This window comes from Cnephaeus nilssonii, assembly GCF_951640355.1.
Source record: "Cnephaeus nilssonii genome assembly, chromosome: 13".
Classification (NCBI taxonomy): domain Eukaryota; kingdom Metazoa; phylum Chordata; class Mammalia; order Chiroptera; family Vespertilionidae; genus Cnephaeus; species Cnephaeus nilssonii.
The window spans coordinates 25,437,886-25,458,397 of record NC_137084.1 but is presented as its reverse complement, the minus strand read 5'-3'; the positions used below and the strand labels follow the sequence as shown (position 1 = coordinate 25,458,397).

At 38.9% G+C, this 20,512-nt stretch overlaps 1 protein-coding gene across 2 annotated transcripts in view; it reads left to right on the top strand.

Annotated features, from left to right (window-relative positions):
• Window positions 1-873: 873 nt before the first annotated feature.
• The window catches only part of ANO3 (anoctamin 3), a gene marked incomplete at its 5' end in the record, with an annotated part of 271,320 nt that continues 251,681 nt past the window's right edge, over window positions 874-20,512 (top strand). The window contains one exon of one of the 2 annotated variants that reach the window (XM_079789410.1): window positions 874-1,039. In XM_079789410.1, coding sequence (XP_079645536.1) covers window positions 874-1,039 — 166 coding nt within the window. The remainder of the gene's footprint in view (window positions 1,040-20,512) is intronic. The other variant, XM_079789411.1, reaches the window with a different exon arrangement.

The window sequence follows — 20,512 nt, the reverse complement described above, 5'->3', positions numbered from 1 at the left end:
ATGATATCTCACTATGGTTTTAATTTGCATTTCCCTGTGGATTAATGACTAGGAGTTTTTCATGTGATTGATCACAATTTGTGTGTCTTCTTTAGAGACATGCAAGGTTGTTTGTCTATATTTTAAAAATCAGATTATTTATTCATATGTTGTTGAGTTACTTTACAGTTCTTATATACTTTGGATATTAAATCCTTATCAAATGATTTCCAAATATTTTTCCCATTTCATAGGTCATCTTTTCACTTTGTTGGTTGTTTCTTTTGCTGTGCTGAAGCTTTTTTTTGTTTGTTTAATTCACCTTTCAATCTCCACAATTATAGTCATTTTTCAATAAGCAGCAGGTCTAGAGTCTCATAATACGGACCCAGGAAATATCATTTAGGATTAATTTCCTTCCAAATTAAAACATTCCTCTGATGGGCTGCCCAGTGGAATAGAGTTGCATTCTCTGACTGTCTTTAGCCCCACCCAGCTGATTTTTTGTATGCATGAATGTGAATGAGAACTTATAATACCAAGTTGTTAAAAGCATCTCTCTGCAGCCTTGTCTATGTCTTCACTTAGTCCATTTTACTTTTCACTGCAGCCTCTCTGAGATGGGGTTAGTGCTATCACTTAAAGGCAGCACTGTATCTCCAAGAAAAACAACTCTAAAATCCATCCATCCTATTGAAGTCAGTTGCCTAGGAAAGGCGTGAGTACAGAAAACTTCTGAGAACCAGCTCTGCCTGTTTTATCTCTTTTTAGAAGTCCAAGTGAATTTAATTACTGCAAAGCCTGGAGTTGTTACTGATTCTAACATAGTGATACTTCTATCTCCTATGATTTTTTAAATTTCAGTAGTGTGAACTTTGATTTACATAGCTCTAAATGAATTTTGCAATGTCAACTGTGAAGTTTGAACTGGATTATCTTTCTTCTGAAGGCTTCAGACATGAGCATGCTTCAAACTCAGATTTTACTTTAACCTCTTTGACTGAACTCTCTGGTGATTCTAGTCAATTGGAACTTCAGCACTCCAATTCTGTTCCTGCTGGTAAGCTAAACTTTAGATGGATATTTTTTAGTATCTTAACTTCTTTAATGTCAGAAATGTAAAAAAGAAATCTTGATGTCACTTTTTGGTGGTATACTAGTAGCTGATGCTAATTTTATTTTATTTTATTTTTTCCTCAAAAATATATAACTAGATTTTAACAAAAAGAACAGAGGGTTTTACCAATAGAGTAAAATGTCAGAAAACAAATTCAGTGAACTCAGAAAAATATTAATAGTGAAGTTTATCTTGTTTATTTTAATGCTCAAGACTTTCAAGGCTTAGTTTTGTTTGGGATGACTGATGAAATCAGAGAATTTTATTCATAAACTGCAGAAAAAAGTTCTGCCATCTTTAATTCAACTCTTCTATTTATGTTTTATTTTACATAATTAAATGAAAGATAATATGTTTTTTATTTTCTCGTTAAGAACAGGAGAATATTCATTTTGGTTATGTGATTTTATGACTTGACTTAGATTCAATACATTGAATTACAGATTATATATTGTCATATATTATGACATCATTGATAGATTTCAATGGGTAGAATTTCTATTTTGATACCTACAGGTGTTACTTATTATCCAGAATTGCAGTTTTCATTCTCATTCTGCAATTTTGAGTAAAAAATTATATACACTAATAGTTTGCAGTTGTCAAAAAATTGTGAGGGTTTTTTTTTTTATAATGAACAGCTATGATATGTGGATAATGAATTAATTGTGCTGTGTAGAATAATTCTGTATAATAAATACATATGTTAAATATTGTTCAAATGTAAAATTCTATTATGATTTAATTGTTTATCTTTCCTCATTTAAAAAAGGCAATGTAATATGAATGTGAAAGTTAGCAAAACTTTATAGCTCTAGATGTTACTGGATGTGAATCTTTGTCCAATGAAAAGTACTTGTAGATATAATGAATTCTATTTTGCAACCCCAGAATTCTTCTAAGAGAATTTGGCAAAAATTTATTTTTAAATGTTTGAAAAGAAGTTTTGCTGATTTGTTGTTTGTAGGTTATTTTGTATTATATGACTTATTTTGCAATATGGGCAGTTCTATAAACAGGAGGTATCACATCCTTTTGTATATTTTCTTTCAACTGTAAGAAAAAAATCTCCATGTTATGCAATTGAAATAGCTCATCCTGCCAGTCTTATTCAGGGTAGGAACATATGAGCAGGGATAATAGAGATTTTTAGCAAGGTAGTTCCCAAAAGCCAAAGTATAGCCCTTGAAGCATTTGCATTAGACTCAACAGGATGCTTGCAATACATGAAGATTTAGGTTCCCATTCCAGTCTATATATATATAATCAAGAAATCTAGATTTTAAAAGTCCTTTGTGTTATGTACATATGCAGTAAAGTTTGAGAATTGATTTTTTTTGTCCGTGGTCATGATAGGTTCATTGACAAGGGATTTGTACAATGATCTTCCCATTATGACCTTCTCTTCAGATATTTTTTTAATCCTCACCCAAAAATATGTTTTTATTAATTTTAGAGAGAAGAGAGGGAGGAAGGGAAGCAGGAAGGGAGGGATAGAAGGGGAGAGAGAGAAATATCAATGTTAAGATAAACTTTGATTTGTTGCCTCCCATACTAGGCCCTCTTGGGATTGAGCCTGCAACCTAGGTGTGCCCTGACCCAGAATGAACTTGAAACCTTTTAGTGTACAGGAGGATGCTCCAACTAACTGAGCAGCCTGGCCAGGGTTCAGATAATTTTTGATGGTGGTAATCTATAATCAACTATAGCTTACTTCAGTAGCCTTTTGTATAGTGTTTATTGATCCATTTATATACTTCATAAAGTATTTTCATATGTTTTATATTTACGTATTACCCTCAGGTGAATTCAGATTCAAAAGCTTCTATTTATTTGAATATTTTTCTTTTAAATTGAATTTATTGGGTGACATTGGTTAATAAAATTTTACAGGTTTCAGTCAAACCCTTCTAAAAAGCCTTCCTTCTCATCCTTCATATAAAACACAACAGGGGGGTGGGGGCATACGTGGGGAGGGGTTTGGGATGGGAATAGGGGGATGAGGACAAATATGTGATACCTTAATCAATAAAGAAATTTTAAAAAATAAAGTAGCTAAAAGCCAAAAAAAAAAACCAACCCAAAAAACAATACAATAAAAAAACTTCTACTTTTCTCTGAATTTGGATGCCAAGAGTGCCCATTTCTGTGGCACTTACATCAATATGAAATGTTTATTTTCAGCATTTGATCTTGCAGTTAAGTGTTTTAGCTGTTAGATATTAGGTGTAGATTTCATTGTAATTTTATCAAATAGAAAATGAACTCCCACAGGATAAGAGAGGTATTGTACTCTCTTTTATTCCCCAAAGAGGGACCAGTAAAGTGCGTTGTGAACAGAAAGGAGCTGGATTGCTTATTCCTGATATGACTTTACAAAGATGGACCAGTTGATAGAAACCTTTACTTCCTTTATGGAATTTTTTAATATAACTCTCATCTCTTAATGGCCCTGCCTAGGGGCCTTCAACTCATTCTGTCTCAAGAAGAGCAATCTAGGTTCATATAATATGCACACTCTGACTGCCTTGGCAGAAATGAAAAGTTAAAACAACTATCATTTCGTTAAATGCCTGCTGAAAATATTCTATTAGACATTGAGTACATAATCAAAATCATGAATCAAAAAGTGGCCTTTCTGATAACATACAAGGGAGTACTGATAGAAATATTGCTAAGTGGTCATTGCATTACTGCATAATACCTAATGGAAGTCACTAAATTGGATAGAGATAAAGATAGAGGTAGATACAGATATATAGATATTTTAAAGGTTTCTGGGTATCATATTGTTCTGATACCAGATGAAAAAATTTACTCTGTTTTTTTTTTTTTTGGAATAAACATTGATACCTTGGCTTATCCAATACTTTATACAAAAAAATTAAAAATTGTGGTGAAATATTTAGGAGATTCTCAGGTTGGCATAATGAAATATAGCCACAGTCTTTATTCATAAAGTTCCTTCTGGGAAGCAATTGACAAGGAGCTCTCTTTTAAGTAGTGGGTGGGTTTTCATCTAAAGTATGGAATCAGGTAAGCTACCAATAATTTATAGCCAATTATAGAACATGTACTTTACTGTAGCTTACAAATATTTTTCTTTTAAAGTACAATAGATTCAAGATTCTCTTATAGTTAATCAATCTCACTTTAAATCCAATATTTTTTTAAAAGTGGGAGACAAAATAGTGAGGTACAGGTACACACCGTGAAATTAATCAAACCCTGCACATAGGAAGTATATATGATGGCAGTGGGTGCTCAGTGCTTTTGATAAGATCAGTGATTTGCCTTGGATGCAGTGAGGCTGTGTTAGTTTTAAGCAATGACATCATGAAACAGTCATCTCAGAATATCAGGTTTTCAAAAGCAGGTGGGAATTTTACTTTAGGATTTGAACAAGAAAACTTGATCGTTTTTCAGTGCTAGGAATTAAACTTTTCTATTTTCTTCCCATCCCAGATAAAAGTAGCTAATGGAAAGTCTTCCATGTGGTCATCTTTAAACAGGTAATCAAAGCTTTAGAAATGAGATACTTACTCTGAATGTTGAATAGTGTGTTAAATAAGGAGGTAGATGTATCGATGACAATCATGTGTTATCTAAATTAACTTGACTAAATTGAACTTGTAGATGGGAAGAGCTAGATTCTTCTGAAGAATATGTGAGGTCAAGAAGTCTGTGTATATTATCTAAAAATCATGTAAATAATTAGATATGGAGGTCAGCCTATAATTTTGTATATCTTACATTGTCAGATCCTAAGGATCCTTCTTGCTCCCAGGGATTATCATGATAAGAAACATGGCATGGGCTTATTCATAGGACAGTTCTAGCTATGGCTCAGACACATGGGAGATTTTTAGAACTTGTGCAATTTGCTTAGTACTTATCTGTCTGTTCTTAGTTGGATATCCACTTTGCAGAGTTGAATATGAGATTGAGAAATGTCTGAAAAAATGCCTTTTGCAGGGAATGGATTTCGAATAAATAATATATATATATATATATATATATATATATATATATATATATATATCCCCATATCTAATTTCTAGTGTTCTGCTTATATACATTACTCCCGTTGGCTTCTCAACCCAAATATGTGTTGCTGTGAAGACAGGAGATAATAAATCTGAAAAACAAAAAAACAAAAGTGTTCTCCAAATACACATATCATTGTGAGAGTCCCAATTCTTACAACTACATGACTTTTAGACCAAACTCCCTTGAAAGTGATTTATGATAAATTCCAAAAAAGACAAAGATCTGGGAGTATTGGCCTAAACATCTAAAGTAATATAAGAATCCTGGTCTTATCATTTGTTGGTTTATTTTTCATTAAAACTGAAGAACTTAACTTTCTTCTTTATCTGTCCTGTACATGTTTTCTTTAGAATTCGTATCAGATTCCACAGTAGGCAAGCATGATTCAGTTTCATAGGTTTTCCTTTTCACTGAAAATTTGGTTTCAGTCACTTAAGTTTCAGGCTCCATTTCCAAGCCCACAATGGAGACAAGTCTCAAAGCAAAAGTATTTTAAGAACTGGTTAATTCTATAGCACCAGTTGCAAAGCAAAAGTATTTAAAGAAGTGGTGAATTCTATAGCAAAGCCATGAGGGCGGGTTTCAGACTGACTTCTACATACAAATGCTATGTATTTCCTAATATCTGATGAACACACATATAACCATAGAGAGCTTAGTTATTTTTTTTTCAGCTTGTTTTGCCTTAAAAGTCAAAACAATTCTTAACAGTCTAACTCCCATTTATTATAGGGATTTTTAAAAATTAATTTTTTAAAAGTAGAGTTTTAGTAGTTCCATAAAATAAGTTACCATTTTATTGCCAAAAAACGGTGAGGAGAATAAGTGGAATTAGTGGAAGTTTTAGTGTATAAATTGTATATTATACATGGGTCAACAATATACATACTGTGAGATTTACTAAATGTAAGACATTGTACAAGAATAGGAATTAATTAAAAGGAGACTAAAACATGGTGTCTACTCTTAATATTAAAGATGATGTCACTCATTAAATTAATACTTACTGAGTATACAGTGTACTTTGATATGCACTCATTAATGTGTGTGTGTACATGTGTGTACATGTGTGTACTGGCTGGGCAAGTAACAACCCTATTTTCCCCAACATCCCAGACATCACTGGCATCCCTCACCTCGTTTTCATCCATGAGTGTCTAGCAGTAGATAGTCCATCCCTTGTCTTAGGCTCAAGGATGTGGTCAGTATTAGGATATTCAATAGGCAATAGTTACAAAGAAGACGGTAACCAAGAACAAAAGGAGAGCCTATGTGGAGGTTTTGCAATATAGTGATTGTATGAATACTCATGTCAGTTTAGTCTTAGTTTCCTGAAAGTTATGTTAGAGATGAGTCTCTTCCAGAGCTTATATTCTATATTCCTATGTCATAATATATCTTTATTTATGTTATTCTTTCCCTACTGTTCTTTCTAATGTTCACCCTTCTGGATCCTGACTTGGAAACTGTTTTAATCCTCGTCCACACTACACTGCTTATACGCCACAGATATCACATTCTGTTCTGCATCCTGTGCCCCATGCCATCTCCCTCAAGCACACCTTTTGGAGCTTAATTCCAGCATCTGTATTGCTGAAGACCCTCATGAGAATATGGGAGCCATCACAAATGATTGGAAATCAGGACCTCCTTCTACCTCCCAGGTCCAGGGAGACAAGAGGTGGAAGGAGTGTTCTTCCCTCTCCCAATGGTAGATGTTAAAGAACGGTAAGGGATTTAGCTTTGCTCTGGGAAGTCAACTTAGAAATTTAATATCATACCTCAGTCACATGATGAATTAATTAAATCTTGCCAAGCTATCCTGGAAAACTAAAACCGTGTATTATATAATTTCTTATGGGAAAAGTTTTCAGTCTTCCATGCTGTGGACTTTAGAATTTAACTATGATGGCACACACAACTGCTTGTAAGTTGGGACTCATCACTCAAGGGAAAAATGAGATAAAGATTCAATATAGTGTATGGCAAAGGACAAAAATAAATGATAAAGAATATGTGTTCTAGACTTTCAGAAGACTAATCAATATGTCCCAAAGAGAATGGAAAAGGAAAGAGATTTTAAAGGGCTATAGACATTTTAAGAGAAAGGAGAAGGGCATTCCCAGGTATTATAGATTGACCACAGTACATGATATCATAAAGTATTCATTTGTGTGCGTATGTATGCATGTGTTTGCTAGTTTATTTTTTGCCACCCTGCATACATACCTCTTGCTTCAGTATGGATATTCTGGATTTGTTTTGTGGAATTAACCCCTTTCCTACTCTTTGAAGATATATTCTATGCCCCTAATTTAAGCTGTGGCTAAAATCAGCCTTTCTTCCAAGTATTTCAGTTATTGGGCCAATCGATTCCTTATTGGTTGTCAGTTTATTTGACTCTTCTATTACTTACAACAGGAAGAGTTAAATGGTAGATGTGTTGATAAATTTCCAGTTTGGGGTATAATAGTGACAAGAAAAGACCTGCTGGGCTAGAGTGGAAGATCCATGTTGTAGGCTAATATAAGGTACATAAAGTACAGGTAGAAAAGTAAACCTCAAATATGAAATTAATAGCATTGACCATATGGTTGATAGACACCTTGCTTTTTATGGGAGTTCCATTTTAGCTTTGCTCTTTTGTTTTTCTAGTCAAGGCCTGGTAACATCAGGCTTGGCCTACAGCCAAATAATCATTCTTACCTCACAGAAGTCAAACAAACTCTAGCCCAGGGGTCCTCAAACTTTTTAAACAGGGGGACAGTTCACTGTCCCTCAGACCGTTGGAGGGCCGGACTATAGTTTAAAAAAAATTATGAACAAATTCCTATGCACACTGCACATATCTTATTTTGAAGTAAAAAAACAAAACGGCAAAAACACCCACATGTGGCCCGCGGGCCGTAGTTTGAGGACGCCTGCTCTAGCCTTAACCTCTGCTCTGAAGGTTCCTGACTCTATTTTCTTTTGCTGCTAAACATGAAACTAAGCCTCATATAAAAGGTTAATGTGTCCCTGAGATTTTTCTCTTCCTCCCACTAAAGAGGGGTTTTTATTTAATTTATAAGAGGAGGAGGAGGAAGTGGCTAATCTTAGGCTGTTTACAGAAACTCCTCCAGTGCCCTCAGACTGGCCTAGCCTATCTGATTCAGATCTATTTCAGCGTGGACTCCATGAGAGTCCTTCATGTTCCTATTTTTTTTTTTTTTATGCAGGGATGGGACCTAGACAAAAATGTATACTTACATAATCACTAAGATGTCATATTTAATCATCTGGTTAGGAACTGGGCCAAAGTTTCTTCCTCACTGAGAATCTGTAGCTCTAGAGTTGCTGATATTAATGACTTCCTGTGTTTCTCTATTTTCGGGTTAACTTGGGGGCAAACCTTTCTTATATGAGGAAACTGATTTTTCTTTTCAATAAATGGTTTTAGAAGTAAATACATAACTTGACAGTTGTGGTGATAACAATTACAGCAGTATACATTTCCCCCTTCTTTATGAAAACTGTTAGCCAAGTTTCTTTTTAAAAACCTTCAATATCTATAGACTGGGTGAATTCCATACATTCTTGAGGTTCCCAAAATGTCTTGAGGTTCCTTTCTTGCCATCTCTGAGGAAAGCAACCTTCATTCCTTACCTGGAAAGACTGCCATGAACTACGTAACCAAGCAAGGTACCAGGCTTTCTTCAAGGGGCTCTTATTGGCTTCAAAGTCATTCTTCATTCCTTAAATCTTTCTGGAGACATGCTGAGTCCAGGCATGTCTCTCTCAGACATGACATTCCAGTCAAAGTCTTGGTTAATAAAACTACTAATGTTTCACTTTTCTTTCATCCTTTGACTTGGAATTAGTGAAAACTAAAACACTTTTCCTTCCACTGGACCATTTGTCATAATTATTGTTGTTCTAGCATTTGCAAAACGTCCTATCTATAATGAAGATAAGAGGATCTCTTCCGGAAATGTAAATTTACTCCCCAATAATACTACTCTTAAGGTTGATAGCACAGTTTGTCTCCACCAGGTTATAAGCCCTACTATTACTCGGGGAATACAACCTCTAGACATATCACAACCTCCTTCCATGCCCAGGCTTCATCGTCCCTCTGACAGAGAGCAAGGATCTCTTGGCTCTGAAGAAATACATTGTCCCCTTTCATCATGAAGCAGCTATAGAAGAGACCCTGCACTCCTTTTTTGAAAAGATTTCAGAGCCAAGATCCTTGAAGGGGTGGATGCTGTAGGCAGTTAGACAAACATGAGCACAGCAAGGACAGTGGACCAGATACCAGGGTGGAAAGCCCTAGGTGCCTAACAATGGACAATTAATCATAGGGTAGGACCTAGCTCCCAGGCTGACTTTTCCTTCCCTAGCTTACTCTGGTCATGCGGTTTGGACCCCTTGGCCTTTCCTCCCTAGAGATAACATCTGTACCTCAGTTGTATTTCAGCTTCAGGCCCAGATAAGCAATAAAACCAGCCACTACTGATGTCAGGACCATCTGCATGGAATAGTGCCCTCCTGCCCTGGTGCCAGCCAATCAATCAGTGGAGACCACAATCTTGAAAGGACACACGTAGAAAACTGCTGAATATTCTATTGATCTTCCCCTGGAACCTCTCCTAAAATCTTCACCCTTAAAACCCTTAGGACAGAGGACCCAGTATGCTTTCCCTTTTGGAAGCATGCCCCTGCCTCTCTCTTTCTCTTCTCCCTTTCCCCCCTACTCCAGGCACGTTACCATTAGCTTCCCCACTCCCATGTTCCAGGGTTCCTTTACCTCTAGAACATGTTTGCTAAGCCCATTTCTTCTAGTCATCACTTTTTATACCCAATAAATATTCTCTTACAAAAATAAGAAAAGAAACCTTCCTTTGCCCATTCTAATCATGATATCCTATCTAATAAAAGAGAAATATGCAAATTAACCATCACTCCACTACACCCATAAGCCATGTCAACAAGCCACGCCCACCAGCCAATCAGGAGTGAATATGCAAATAAACCCAACCAAGATGGCCACAGCCACAGAGAGCGGGAGGGAGGCTTGGGTTTCCCAGGCAATGGAGGAAGCCAACCTTTCTGCCTGCCCTTGCCAGCCTAGGCCTCCACTCAAGGCTACAAAGTTTCAATTATAGAAGGTAAACAAATCCAAACAGAAATGGCAGCAGCCACGGAGCTGGAAAGAGCAGGAGGCTAGGGTTGCCCCCGGCAATGGAGGAAATCAAGCTTTCTGCATACCCTGGCCGGCCCAGGCCTCCACTTAAGGCTACAAAGTTTCAATTATAGAATATACATAAACCCCAACAGAAATGGCTGCTGCCACAGAGCAAGCAGAAGGCTTGACTCTGCTCCAGGCTACAAAGTTTCAATTGTATAAGATAAATAAACCCCAGATACCAGGGCCTCTGCTTGGCTCACCAGGGGGTGTGGCCGGCCTGCAAACCACCACAGGCCCCTCACCCAGGCCACCCCATGCCCCAAGGGAACCCCCACCCTGATCCGGGACATCCTTCAGGGCAAACCAGCCGGCCCCCACCCGTGCACCAGGCCTCTATCCTATCTAATAAAAGAGTAATATGCAGATTGACCATCACTCCAACACACAATATGGCTGCCCCCATGTGGTCACAGATCCTGCCCCCATGTGGACACAAGATGGCCACCACAAGATGGCCAACAGGGGAGGGCAGTTGGGAGGGACCAGGCCGGCAGAGGAGGGAAGTTGGGGGTGACCGGGCATGCAGGGAAGGGCAGTTGGGGGGGACCCAGGCCTGCAGTGGAGAACAGTTGGGGGGGACCAGGCCTGCAGGGGAGGGCAGTTAGAGGTCACCAGTCCGGCAGAGGAGGGAAGTTGGGAGTGACCAGGCCTGCAGGGAAGGGCAGTTGCGGGAAACCCAGGCCTGCAGTGGAGAGCAGGTGGGAGAACCAGGCCTGCAGGGGAGGACAGTTAGGGGTGACCAGGCCTGGAGGGGATAGCAGTTAGGGGTGACCAGGCCTGCAGGGGATGGCACTTAGGGGCAAACAGGCTGGCAGGGGAGCAGTTAGGCATCAACCAGGCTGGCAGCAGAGTGGTTAGGGGGTGATCAGGCTGGCAGGCAGAAGCGGTTAGGGGCAATCAGGAAGGCAGGCAGGCGAGCAGTTGGGAGCCAGCAGTCCTGGATTGTGAGAGGGATGTCTGACTGTCGGTTTAGGCCCGATGCCCAATAGGATCGGGCCTAAACGGGCAGTCAGACATCCCTCGAGGGGTCCCAGATTGGAGAGGGTGCAGGCTGGGCTGAGGGACAACCCTCTTCCCCCCGTGCATGAATTTTGTGCACCAGGCCTCTAGTTAGTAGATAAAAACATATTCTGTGAGTTCATCTGACCATAGAGTATCTTACTGTTTTAAAAGGAAGACTAATATTGTCCAATAAGAGTGGACTTTATGACTTTAGTTATGAATGCTGGGCTTACCTTCTGGGCTTGGGGAAAGGATGAGGAGAGAGCCTGGTGTTGTCAGGAATGTCTGTGCAGCCTAATGACAGAGAAAACCCAGAGGAAGCAGAGCCAACAGATAGATGCTACTATAATGTTTAAGTACAAATCAGGCTCTAGCAGAAGCTATACTGAACCCAGAGCTAATTCCAATTAAGTCTATTTTGTTTTCTTAAAAAAAGATTATATCAGGATTGCTGTAGCTATTTATATTTTGGTACTATAAGAAATACGTTCCCCTCTGCCTCTTCTCTTGGAAAACTCCTTTTTCTTAAAATTTCTCCCAAGTACTTATTCCTCTGTGAAGCTTTTTGTGACACAGCTTGGTATCTGGTCAGTCTATTAAAATCTTTATCATATAACACAATGACATGTTTATTTCTCTGTATTTGTCACATTGTAGATTACTATAACTTTTGTTATAACACTTATTTAGAACATTCTGTGCCACATTGTGTTAAGTTTTGGGGATGTGGTGCTGAGCAAAACATTGTGCTCTTTGTGAACTTTTGAACTGACAGATTATTGATCATTAAAGATGTGATGTGGTTTAGCTAAAGGAAGAACCAGGGAACTATAGAAAATGGCTAGTAAACAAATGATTACACATGTTATATGTTTTAGTAATCACAAAAAGGGGGACATTGAAGTGCTAAATATTATGATTCCTAGGGACAAGGAGTGGCTCTTCATCATGGTGTTTTGTTTAATTAAGTAGGAGCTGTTTCAGTTCTTGTGTACAACAGAAGCATGAACAGATTTACTGAATTAATACATGATTCAAAACATACTCATCTCTGAGACTTTCTAGACTAACACCACCCCCAAAACATTTAAACCTTCATTTAATATACTTAGAAGCCCAGTGCACAAAATTCGTGCATGGGGGCGGGGAGGGGGTGTCCCTCAGCCCAGCCTGCACCCTCTCCAATCTGGGACCCCTCAGGGGATATCCGACTGCCTGTTTAGGAGCATTAAATCCAGCCATTAGGAAAATCACACAGAATGTCCTTAACATACAATCAGTGTGGTTTTATGAGTTGTTTTAATAATAACGGCCATTCCTTTAAATAATATCTGCTTACATACAATAAAGCTGGTACTATGTGAATTCAGAATGTTAATATCACAAAATCATAGAAGGTTGGAGTGGAAATAACCTTGAATTGTCTAGTCCAAACTTTTATAAATATTGGAATTCCCTTTTCAAAGATTTTGAATGCTTTTTGTCCTAAGAAGCTTAACCAACTTTTGAGGCAACCCATTTTCTGTGAAAGGACTGGGGTCTCCAGTGCCAGGCAAGTGGCATGACTGGACCCGCCTCCAGGCCATGCCACTTGCCTGCCACCCCCTGGGATGGGGGGACTCCAGCAGGGCTGAGGGGACTGGGCACCGCCATCTTGTGGCTATGGGTGCCGCCATCTTTGTGATGGTGTGATGGTCAATTTGCATATTCCCTCTTTATTAGATAGGATACCTTTGCCTTCATTTATTTGTTAATTTTTGATAATTAGTGATTGGCATTCATAAGCCACATATCTAAGGTCTTTAAAGATTTCATAAAACAAAATTGCAGAAATATTTTCTAAAGCACATAAGTTCTCCTTGAATCAGAATGTCACCAAAAGTCACATATATACCACTATGTGCCCACAACCCGTGCTTGCCATCTTTTTAGTTTTCACATTTTCTTATCTATGTTGTAAAATTATTACATTGACTAGGTAGCTCATTAAAACAGTTTTTAAAATGTTTTTTCTTATTTCCATACACACCAAACTGTAGATTATATTGAAGTGATAGGTCAAGAGTGAATTTGACAATTCACTTTTGAGAGTATCTAAAACTATTATACCCCGGCTAAGACAATGATTTATTATTTATTTTGGCTATGTTTTTCCTTCTAACCTAGTGTCTTCAGTTGGACTTTTATTCTGCCTTATTCCAGGACCAATTAAAAAAAAAAAGTCAGAACAGGCAGGTCAGCTTTTATTCTTTCAGGGAAGACAAGCTACCAAGAGTGGTTAAGCAGGTTAGTGACGTGATCTGAGCAGTGCTGTTGATTGATAGTCCCAGAAAAAGAGAAGATATTTTCTTTGGTCTTACAATGAAGGATAATTGTTTTAGTAAAATAAACATAGTAATAATCACAACATAGATGGCATCACTATTAACTAACATTATTTTGAATATGCAGGTAAATTCGGAGCCACACTGGTAGAATATTTTGATTTCCCTTCATATTCCCTCCTTTACTCAATTTATTTTTCCTTTTCCTTCTCAACATTTTAAAGTAAACATTTTGGAACCAATGTAGGTTTGGAGAACAATTCAGGAAATAATACAGAGAGTTCCCATACACACCACACCTGGTTTTCATGATTATTAACATTTTGCATTAGTTTGGTGCATTTGTACAATTAATAATTGATAAATGGATATTGATATGTTTTTATATGCTAAATTCCATACTATATTCAGATCTCCTTAGTTTTCACCTGTAATCCTTTAGCTGTTATAGATGGGCAGTTAAAACATTGAAGTAGTGCTTGGGTGTAGAACAGAGTATTTAAAGATCCTCTTCCTCTCCTTCTCTCTCAGCCTGAATTTCAGGAGTCTGAATTCCTATGGGTCTTGCCAACAGATTGAGGTAAAAATAGCCTCTGCAAGGTGATGTGCTTCCTATGGAAGTTAGATGGACTTCAAAGTATAGATTAGGGAGTCAGTGCAATCATAGACCCTGAACTCAGACTTCCTGGTTGGAATCCCGTGTCTGCCCTTTACCAGCTAATTGATCTTGGAAAAGCTTTAAATAGCTTCTTGTGTCTCAGTTTCCTTCTCTGTATAAGAATAATGGTTGTACCTATACATAGGGATGATGTAAAGTCAAATTTGTTAATACTTGTTAAGTGATTAGAACAAAAACGTGGGACATAGTACTTGGTATAAAAGTATTTGAAATATACATGCAAATTTAAACTCAAATTATCTCTAGATATTTGTTACCTTGCTTTAAACATTTTAACTTAAAAAAAAATCCTTAATCATTACTAGGGTGTTTGATGTGTGTGTGTGTGTGTGTGTGTGTGTGTTTATGTTCTTGTCTAAATGACTAGAGTTCGGGAAGGAGGGGAGTCTGTGTGCATGAATGGATGAAAATGTTAAGTGGAGAAGGTCATCTCTTTTGTAACCAGTATGTTAATTATTGAATTGTGAGCAGCCAAGGATGCATGCTTCAGCTATCCTATCCTATAAGGAACTCCCCCTTTCAATAACCTTACCATTTCTGAACTTTATTTATATGGTACACATTAGCAGGATTACAGTTTATTAAGGAAGATTGGTTCTGGCACTTTATGCCAAACACATCTGACCAAGACTGTCTTTTGCAGCCAATTCTGAATGCTGCCCGGAGGAATGGCATGGGGTGTGCCTAGTAGTATTCATGAGATGGCCTTCTCCTGGAGACATTGAGAACCCTTGACTGATTTCTTTTTCTCTACTTTCTTTGTTGTTGTATTTTACATTTTAGTGTTTTTTTTTTTTAATTTTTACTGAATTTATTGGGGTGACATTGATCAACCCTACCCAATAAAACAGTAATATGCAAATTGACCGCACCTTTGCTACGCCCAAGCCACGCCCACCAGCCAATCAGGGTGAGTATGCAAATAAACCCAACCAAGATGGCTACAGCCACAGAGAGCAAGGTTTCCCAGGCAACAGAGGAAGCCAAGCTTTCCGCATGCCCTTGCCAGGCCTAAGCCTCCACTCAAGCTACAAAGTTTTAATTATAGAAGGTAAACAAATTCAAACAGAATGGTGGCAGCCATGGAGCTGGAGAGACCAGGTCAGGGTTGCCCACGGCAATGGAGAAAGCAAAGCTTTCCGCACACCCTGGCCAGGCCCAGGCCTCTGCTTAAGGCTACAAAGTTTCAATTATAGAAGGTGAATTAACCCAAACAGAAATGGCTGCCGGCTGTGGAGCATGCAGGAGGCTTGGCTCTGCTCCAGGCTACAAAGTTTCAATTGTAGAAGGTAAATAAATTCTAGATACCAGGGCCTCTGCTTGGGTCGCCAGGACGTGTGGCCGGCCTGCAAACCACCACAGGCCCCTTGCTCAGGCCGCCCCACGCCCAAAGGGAACCCCCACCTGATCCGGGACACCCTTCAGGGCAAACCAGCTGGCCCCCACTCCTGCACCAGGCCTCTATCCTATGTAATAAAAGAGTAATATGCAGATTGACCATCACTCCAACACACAATATGGCTTCCCCCATGTGGTCAAAGATCCTGCCCCCATGTGGATACAATATGGCCACCACAAGATGGCCAGCAGGGGAGGGCAGTTGGGAGGCACCCGGCCTGCAAGGGAGGGCAGTTGGAGGCGATCAACCCTGCAGGGGAGGGCAGTTAGGGGTGACCGGGCCAGCAGAGGAGGGAAGTTGGGGGCAAACAGGCTGGCAGGGGAGCAGTTAGGCATCAATCAGGCTGGCAGCGGAGTGGTTAGGGCGTGATCAGGCTGGCAGGCAGAAGCGGTTAGGGGCAATCAGGAAGGCAGGCAGGCGAACAGTTGGGAGCCAGCAGTCCTGGATTGTGAGAGGGATGTCCGACTGCCCGTTTAGATCCCACTGGGGGTTCCCTTGGTGGTTCCACTGGGATTGGGCCTAAATGGGCAGTCGAATATCCCTCGAGGGGTCCCAGATTGAAGAGGGTACAGGCTGGGCTGAGGGACACCCCCCCTCCATGCACGAATTTTGTGCACCGGGCCTCTAGTAAAGTTATATAGGTTTCAAGTGTACAATTTATGATACATCATTGGTATATGGTATTGTGTGTTCACTACCCAAAGTCTAGTTTCCTCCTGTCACCATTTATCCCCCCTTTACCCTCTTCTACTTACCCCCATCCCCTTTCTACTTTCTGTTTTAAATGTACAATCTCTTGAATTTTTCTCTACTATATTTTCCCATGCTATTTCCTACTCTTGTTTAACCAACAACAATTTCAACTACTGTGTGACACTCACCCTCCCAGGGCTCTTCTTTGTTCTCCTACTTTTTCCCTAGCAATTATCTATGTTCAGTCAGACCTCCTGACCCTTTCAGTCCCTTGGGGCTGCTTCATATCAGTGTTCAGCTCACTGCAATTTTGCTTTTTTCAAACAGCTGTGCTGATAGGAACTCCCCCAAAGAGCAGCATTTATTTTTTTTCAAAGTAACGAAATGTGCAAAGCTCTTAAGAGAACTAGAAGTGAAGAAACCTCCAAACTATTAAAGATAATTTTTTCAAAAGAAAATGATATGTAAACCCTTAACCCCAGACCAGGGCACATACATAGTTTTTATTTGGAAACAAAGCTGAAAAGATGAGGGCAGAGCTGGTGTCCTGCAATGTGACAGACACAGTCATCATTTGAAAACTTGTCACATTACATTTCAGCTTGTGTGTTTGCCATCTGCTACATCAGTGTTTCTGTCTTGGTATCGTTGATATTTTTGGTCAGAAAAAAATTCTTTGCAGGAAGATATCATTGTAGGATATTTAACAGCATTCCTGGCCTCGACGATGCCAGTAGAACCCACCACCACCACCACCACCACCACCAGTTATGGCAACTAAAGTGTTGGTAGGCATTGCCAGATGTCCCTGGTTGAGAATGCAGCACTGCACATCTAAAACATTCTTTTCCAGGAGACGGTTAAACCAATGGGGAAAAGGTATGCTTAGATGGAAAGCTTTAAGTATCAGTTTAGAAACTGGGGTAGAACTTCAAAGAGTTATATTCAAGTGTTACTGTTATCTAAGCCTGCTTAATCATTCCATTTTTGCACTTGGTGTTTGTTTTATTTGAGCAGAAATCTTCAATAACCAGCAGTGCAAAAGGAAGTCATATCTTGTTTTTATTATGGCAAAATAAACAAAGCTCTGTCCCTTGGAATCTCTTAGTTTTTTTTTTTTTTTTTTTTTTTTTTTATGAATGCTTTCCTCAAGACAGGATAATGCTAAGTAGTTTGCCAGTTTGCGTGGCCGAGATAAGTGAAACACAGAAGGTAGCAACTCACCTATGGAGCCTAACAGATACCCAGAGCCAGGACACCTGGAGTGTCAGCGCCCCTGTTCTTTTGCTTATAGTTTAAAGCCAATCACTGCTGTTGTTCTGGGTTGTGTTTTTAGTATGAGCATTAAAAAGGCATGTTGTTGGCAGAGAAACAGATACACAGATCAATGGAACAGAATAGAGAGCCCAACTCTAAAACCACACATATAAGGACAGATAATTCTTGACAAAGGAGCCAGAAATGCATACTGGAGTAAAGGTAGTCTCTTCAATAAATGGTGCTGGGAAAACTGGAAAGCCATATGCAAACGAATGAAACTGGACTGCAGTTTGTCCCCATGTACTAGTACAAAAATTTAATGCAAAATGGATCATAGACTGAGACATAAGACCCGAGACATAAGACATAGGTCACATAGAAAAAAATATAGGTACCAAACTTATGGACCTGGGTGGTAGAGAACATTTCATGGACTTGACCCCATAGGCAAGGGAGGTAAAGGCAAAAATAAATGAATGGGACTATATCAAACTGAAGAGCTTCTGCACAGCAAAAGAAATGGACAACAAAAGAAAACAAGCAGGCAGCCAACTAGATGGGAGATGATATTTGCAAACAGTAGCTCCGACAAAGGTTTCATTTCCAAAATATATAAATAACTCATAAAACTCAACACCAAACAAATAAACAATCCAATCAAAAAGTGGGCAGAGGACCTGAAAAATAGACCTCTCGCAAGAAGACATGCAAACAGCAAATAGATATATGAAAAGATGTTCAACCTCACTGGCAATCAGGGAAATGCAAATTAAAACTACAATGAGCTACCACCTTATACCAGTTAGAGTGGCCGTTATCAACAAGACAAGAACAACAAGTGTTGGAGAGGTTGTGGTACAACCACTATGGAAACCAGTCTGGTGATTCCTCAAAAATTTAAAAATAGGCTACCATACGACCCAACAATTGCACTCCTGTGTATAAACCCGAAAAAATCAAAATCATTTATATGCAAAGATATATGCACCCGTATGTTCACTGCAGCATTATTCACGGTGACCAAGAGTAAAAATAGCCAAAGTGCCTTGCGATAAAGGATTAGATAAAGAAGATGTGGTATATATATATATATACTCAATGGAGTACTACACGGCCATAAGGAAGGATAAAATAGCGTCATTTACAGCAACGTGGGTGGACCTTGAGAACATTGTGCGAAGTGAAATAAGTCAAATAGAGAAAGCTAAGAACTATATGATTTAACTCATATGTGGAATATAAAACGGAAACATATGAACACAAACAGCAGTGTGGTGGCTGCCCGAGGGAGGTGGGTGGTGGGAGAAGGGGATCCTAATATGAGGTGACAGGAGAAGATTTGACTCTGGGTGGTGGACACATGGTCCTATATACAGATTTTGTAACTTAGAAATCCACACAGGTAACCTATATGTTCATGTAGACTAATGTCAGCCCGATAAAATTTAAAATAATGAAAAAAAGACATGTTGTCTTTGTGGCAAAACTTTAAAATAGCCATTTTGTAATTGCTGACTACTGAGGTCATGTCAAGCAAAGAGTCTCTACTTAACAAGCCCTCTTCACTCTGTGTAACAACATTTTTTTCATGTTGTAAGCACTGAACTAGCATAATTCAACTTTATTCAAGAATAAGTAAGTGCCAGAAAAAGATAGAATCCATAAATGTCTCAGAGAAAATTCAAATGGAATTTCTGGCTTGAGAATAAGGAATGGTCCAGGATTTGTAGAACCTGAAGCTTGTAGAATCAGTGTGGCCTCTTAAATTTAATAATAATATTAAATTATATATGCAATAGTTTGTAAGAAAGGACACATTTATTTTTAGTGAAAAAAGTAATTTACTACCATTACACTTTTTTCAATGCTGACAAATTGCACAAAAACATACACTGAAAAAATAACATGTTATTTTTATTAATAACTGCATGACACCCTCTATCACATTTTCCTATAATTTCTGGCTTCATGATCTTTTATAGTCTCGTCCTTTAATTTATTTATTATCTCCTCTATCATGCTTGGTTGAAGTAGCTTATTTTCATAAAAAAGTTATATTTAGGTACACAATCATTTTGGTAATGCCATATAAGGTTTTAGGATTAATGTCAAATTTGGAAGTACCTCTCTCATTTCTTATTTATAAGATTTGGTATAATATGAGGAGCACAGGGAATGGTAGTACAATTCGTGGATATGACCCAGTCAGTAGGCTGCCCTCAGATAGTGACTCCTAAAAAAAGGTAAAGCAGTGGCTGTTGTGCTAGCTAACATGGGGATGTATGCTCCAGGATTCATGAATAGAGGATGCAGAATGAAAGAGGGCAGAAGGCAATCAAAGAACCAAACCAAATGTTAGCCAGTAAGTATACAATGGAAGACATGAAGAGGGAAGAACAGCAGGAAATAATGAGCCCAGAGACTAATATTCCTACGGATACAGTCATGGAGCTTGATCACAAATGGACCCCTGGTACCTCACAGATGGCATGTAGTGCACACTTTGAAATGCTTGGTGAATGGTACTGGCATGTGAATGAATAGCCACTGTTGTCCAAGGCCCACGGCCTGATGAATGATCAGAGAAGTAACAGTCAAGGAGAACCGGGTGTGGTTAAAATTCAAGGGGAACATGGACAAAACAGCTTGGAAGCCCAGTAGCAGGACAACTGAGCCATCCTCTCGAGAGTCAAGAAAGCTTTCACCAGGGATGAAGCCTGAGAGAAGATCTGAAGTATCAGAAGGAATGAGCCTGCAGAGAAGAGAGCTGTGCATTCCA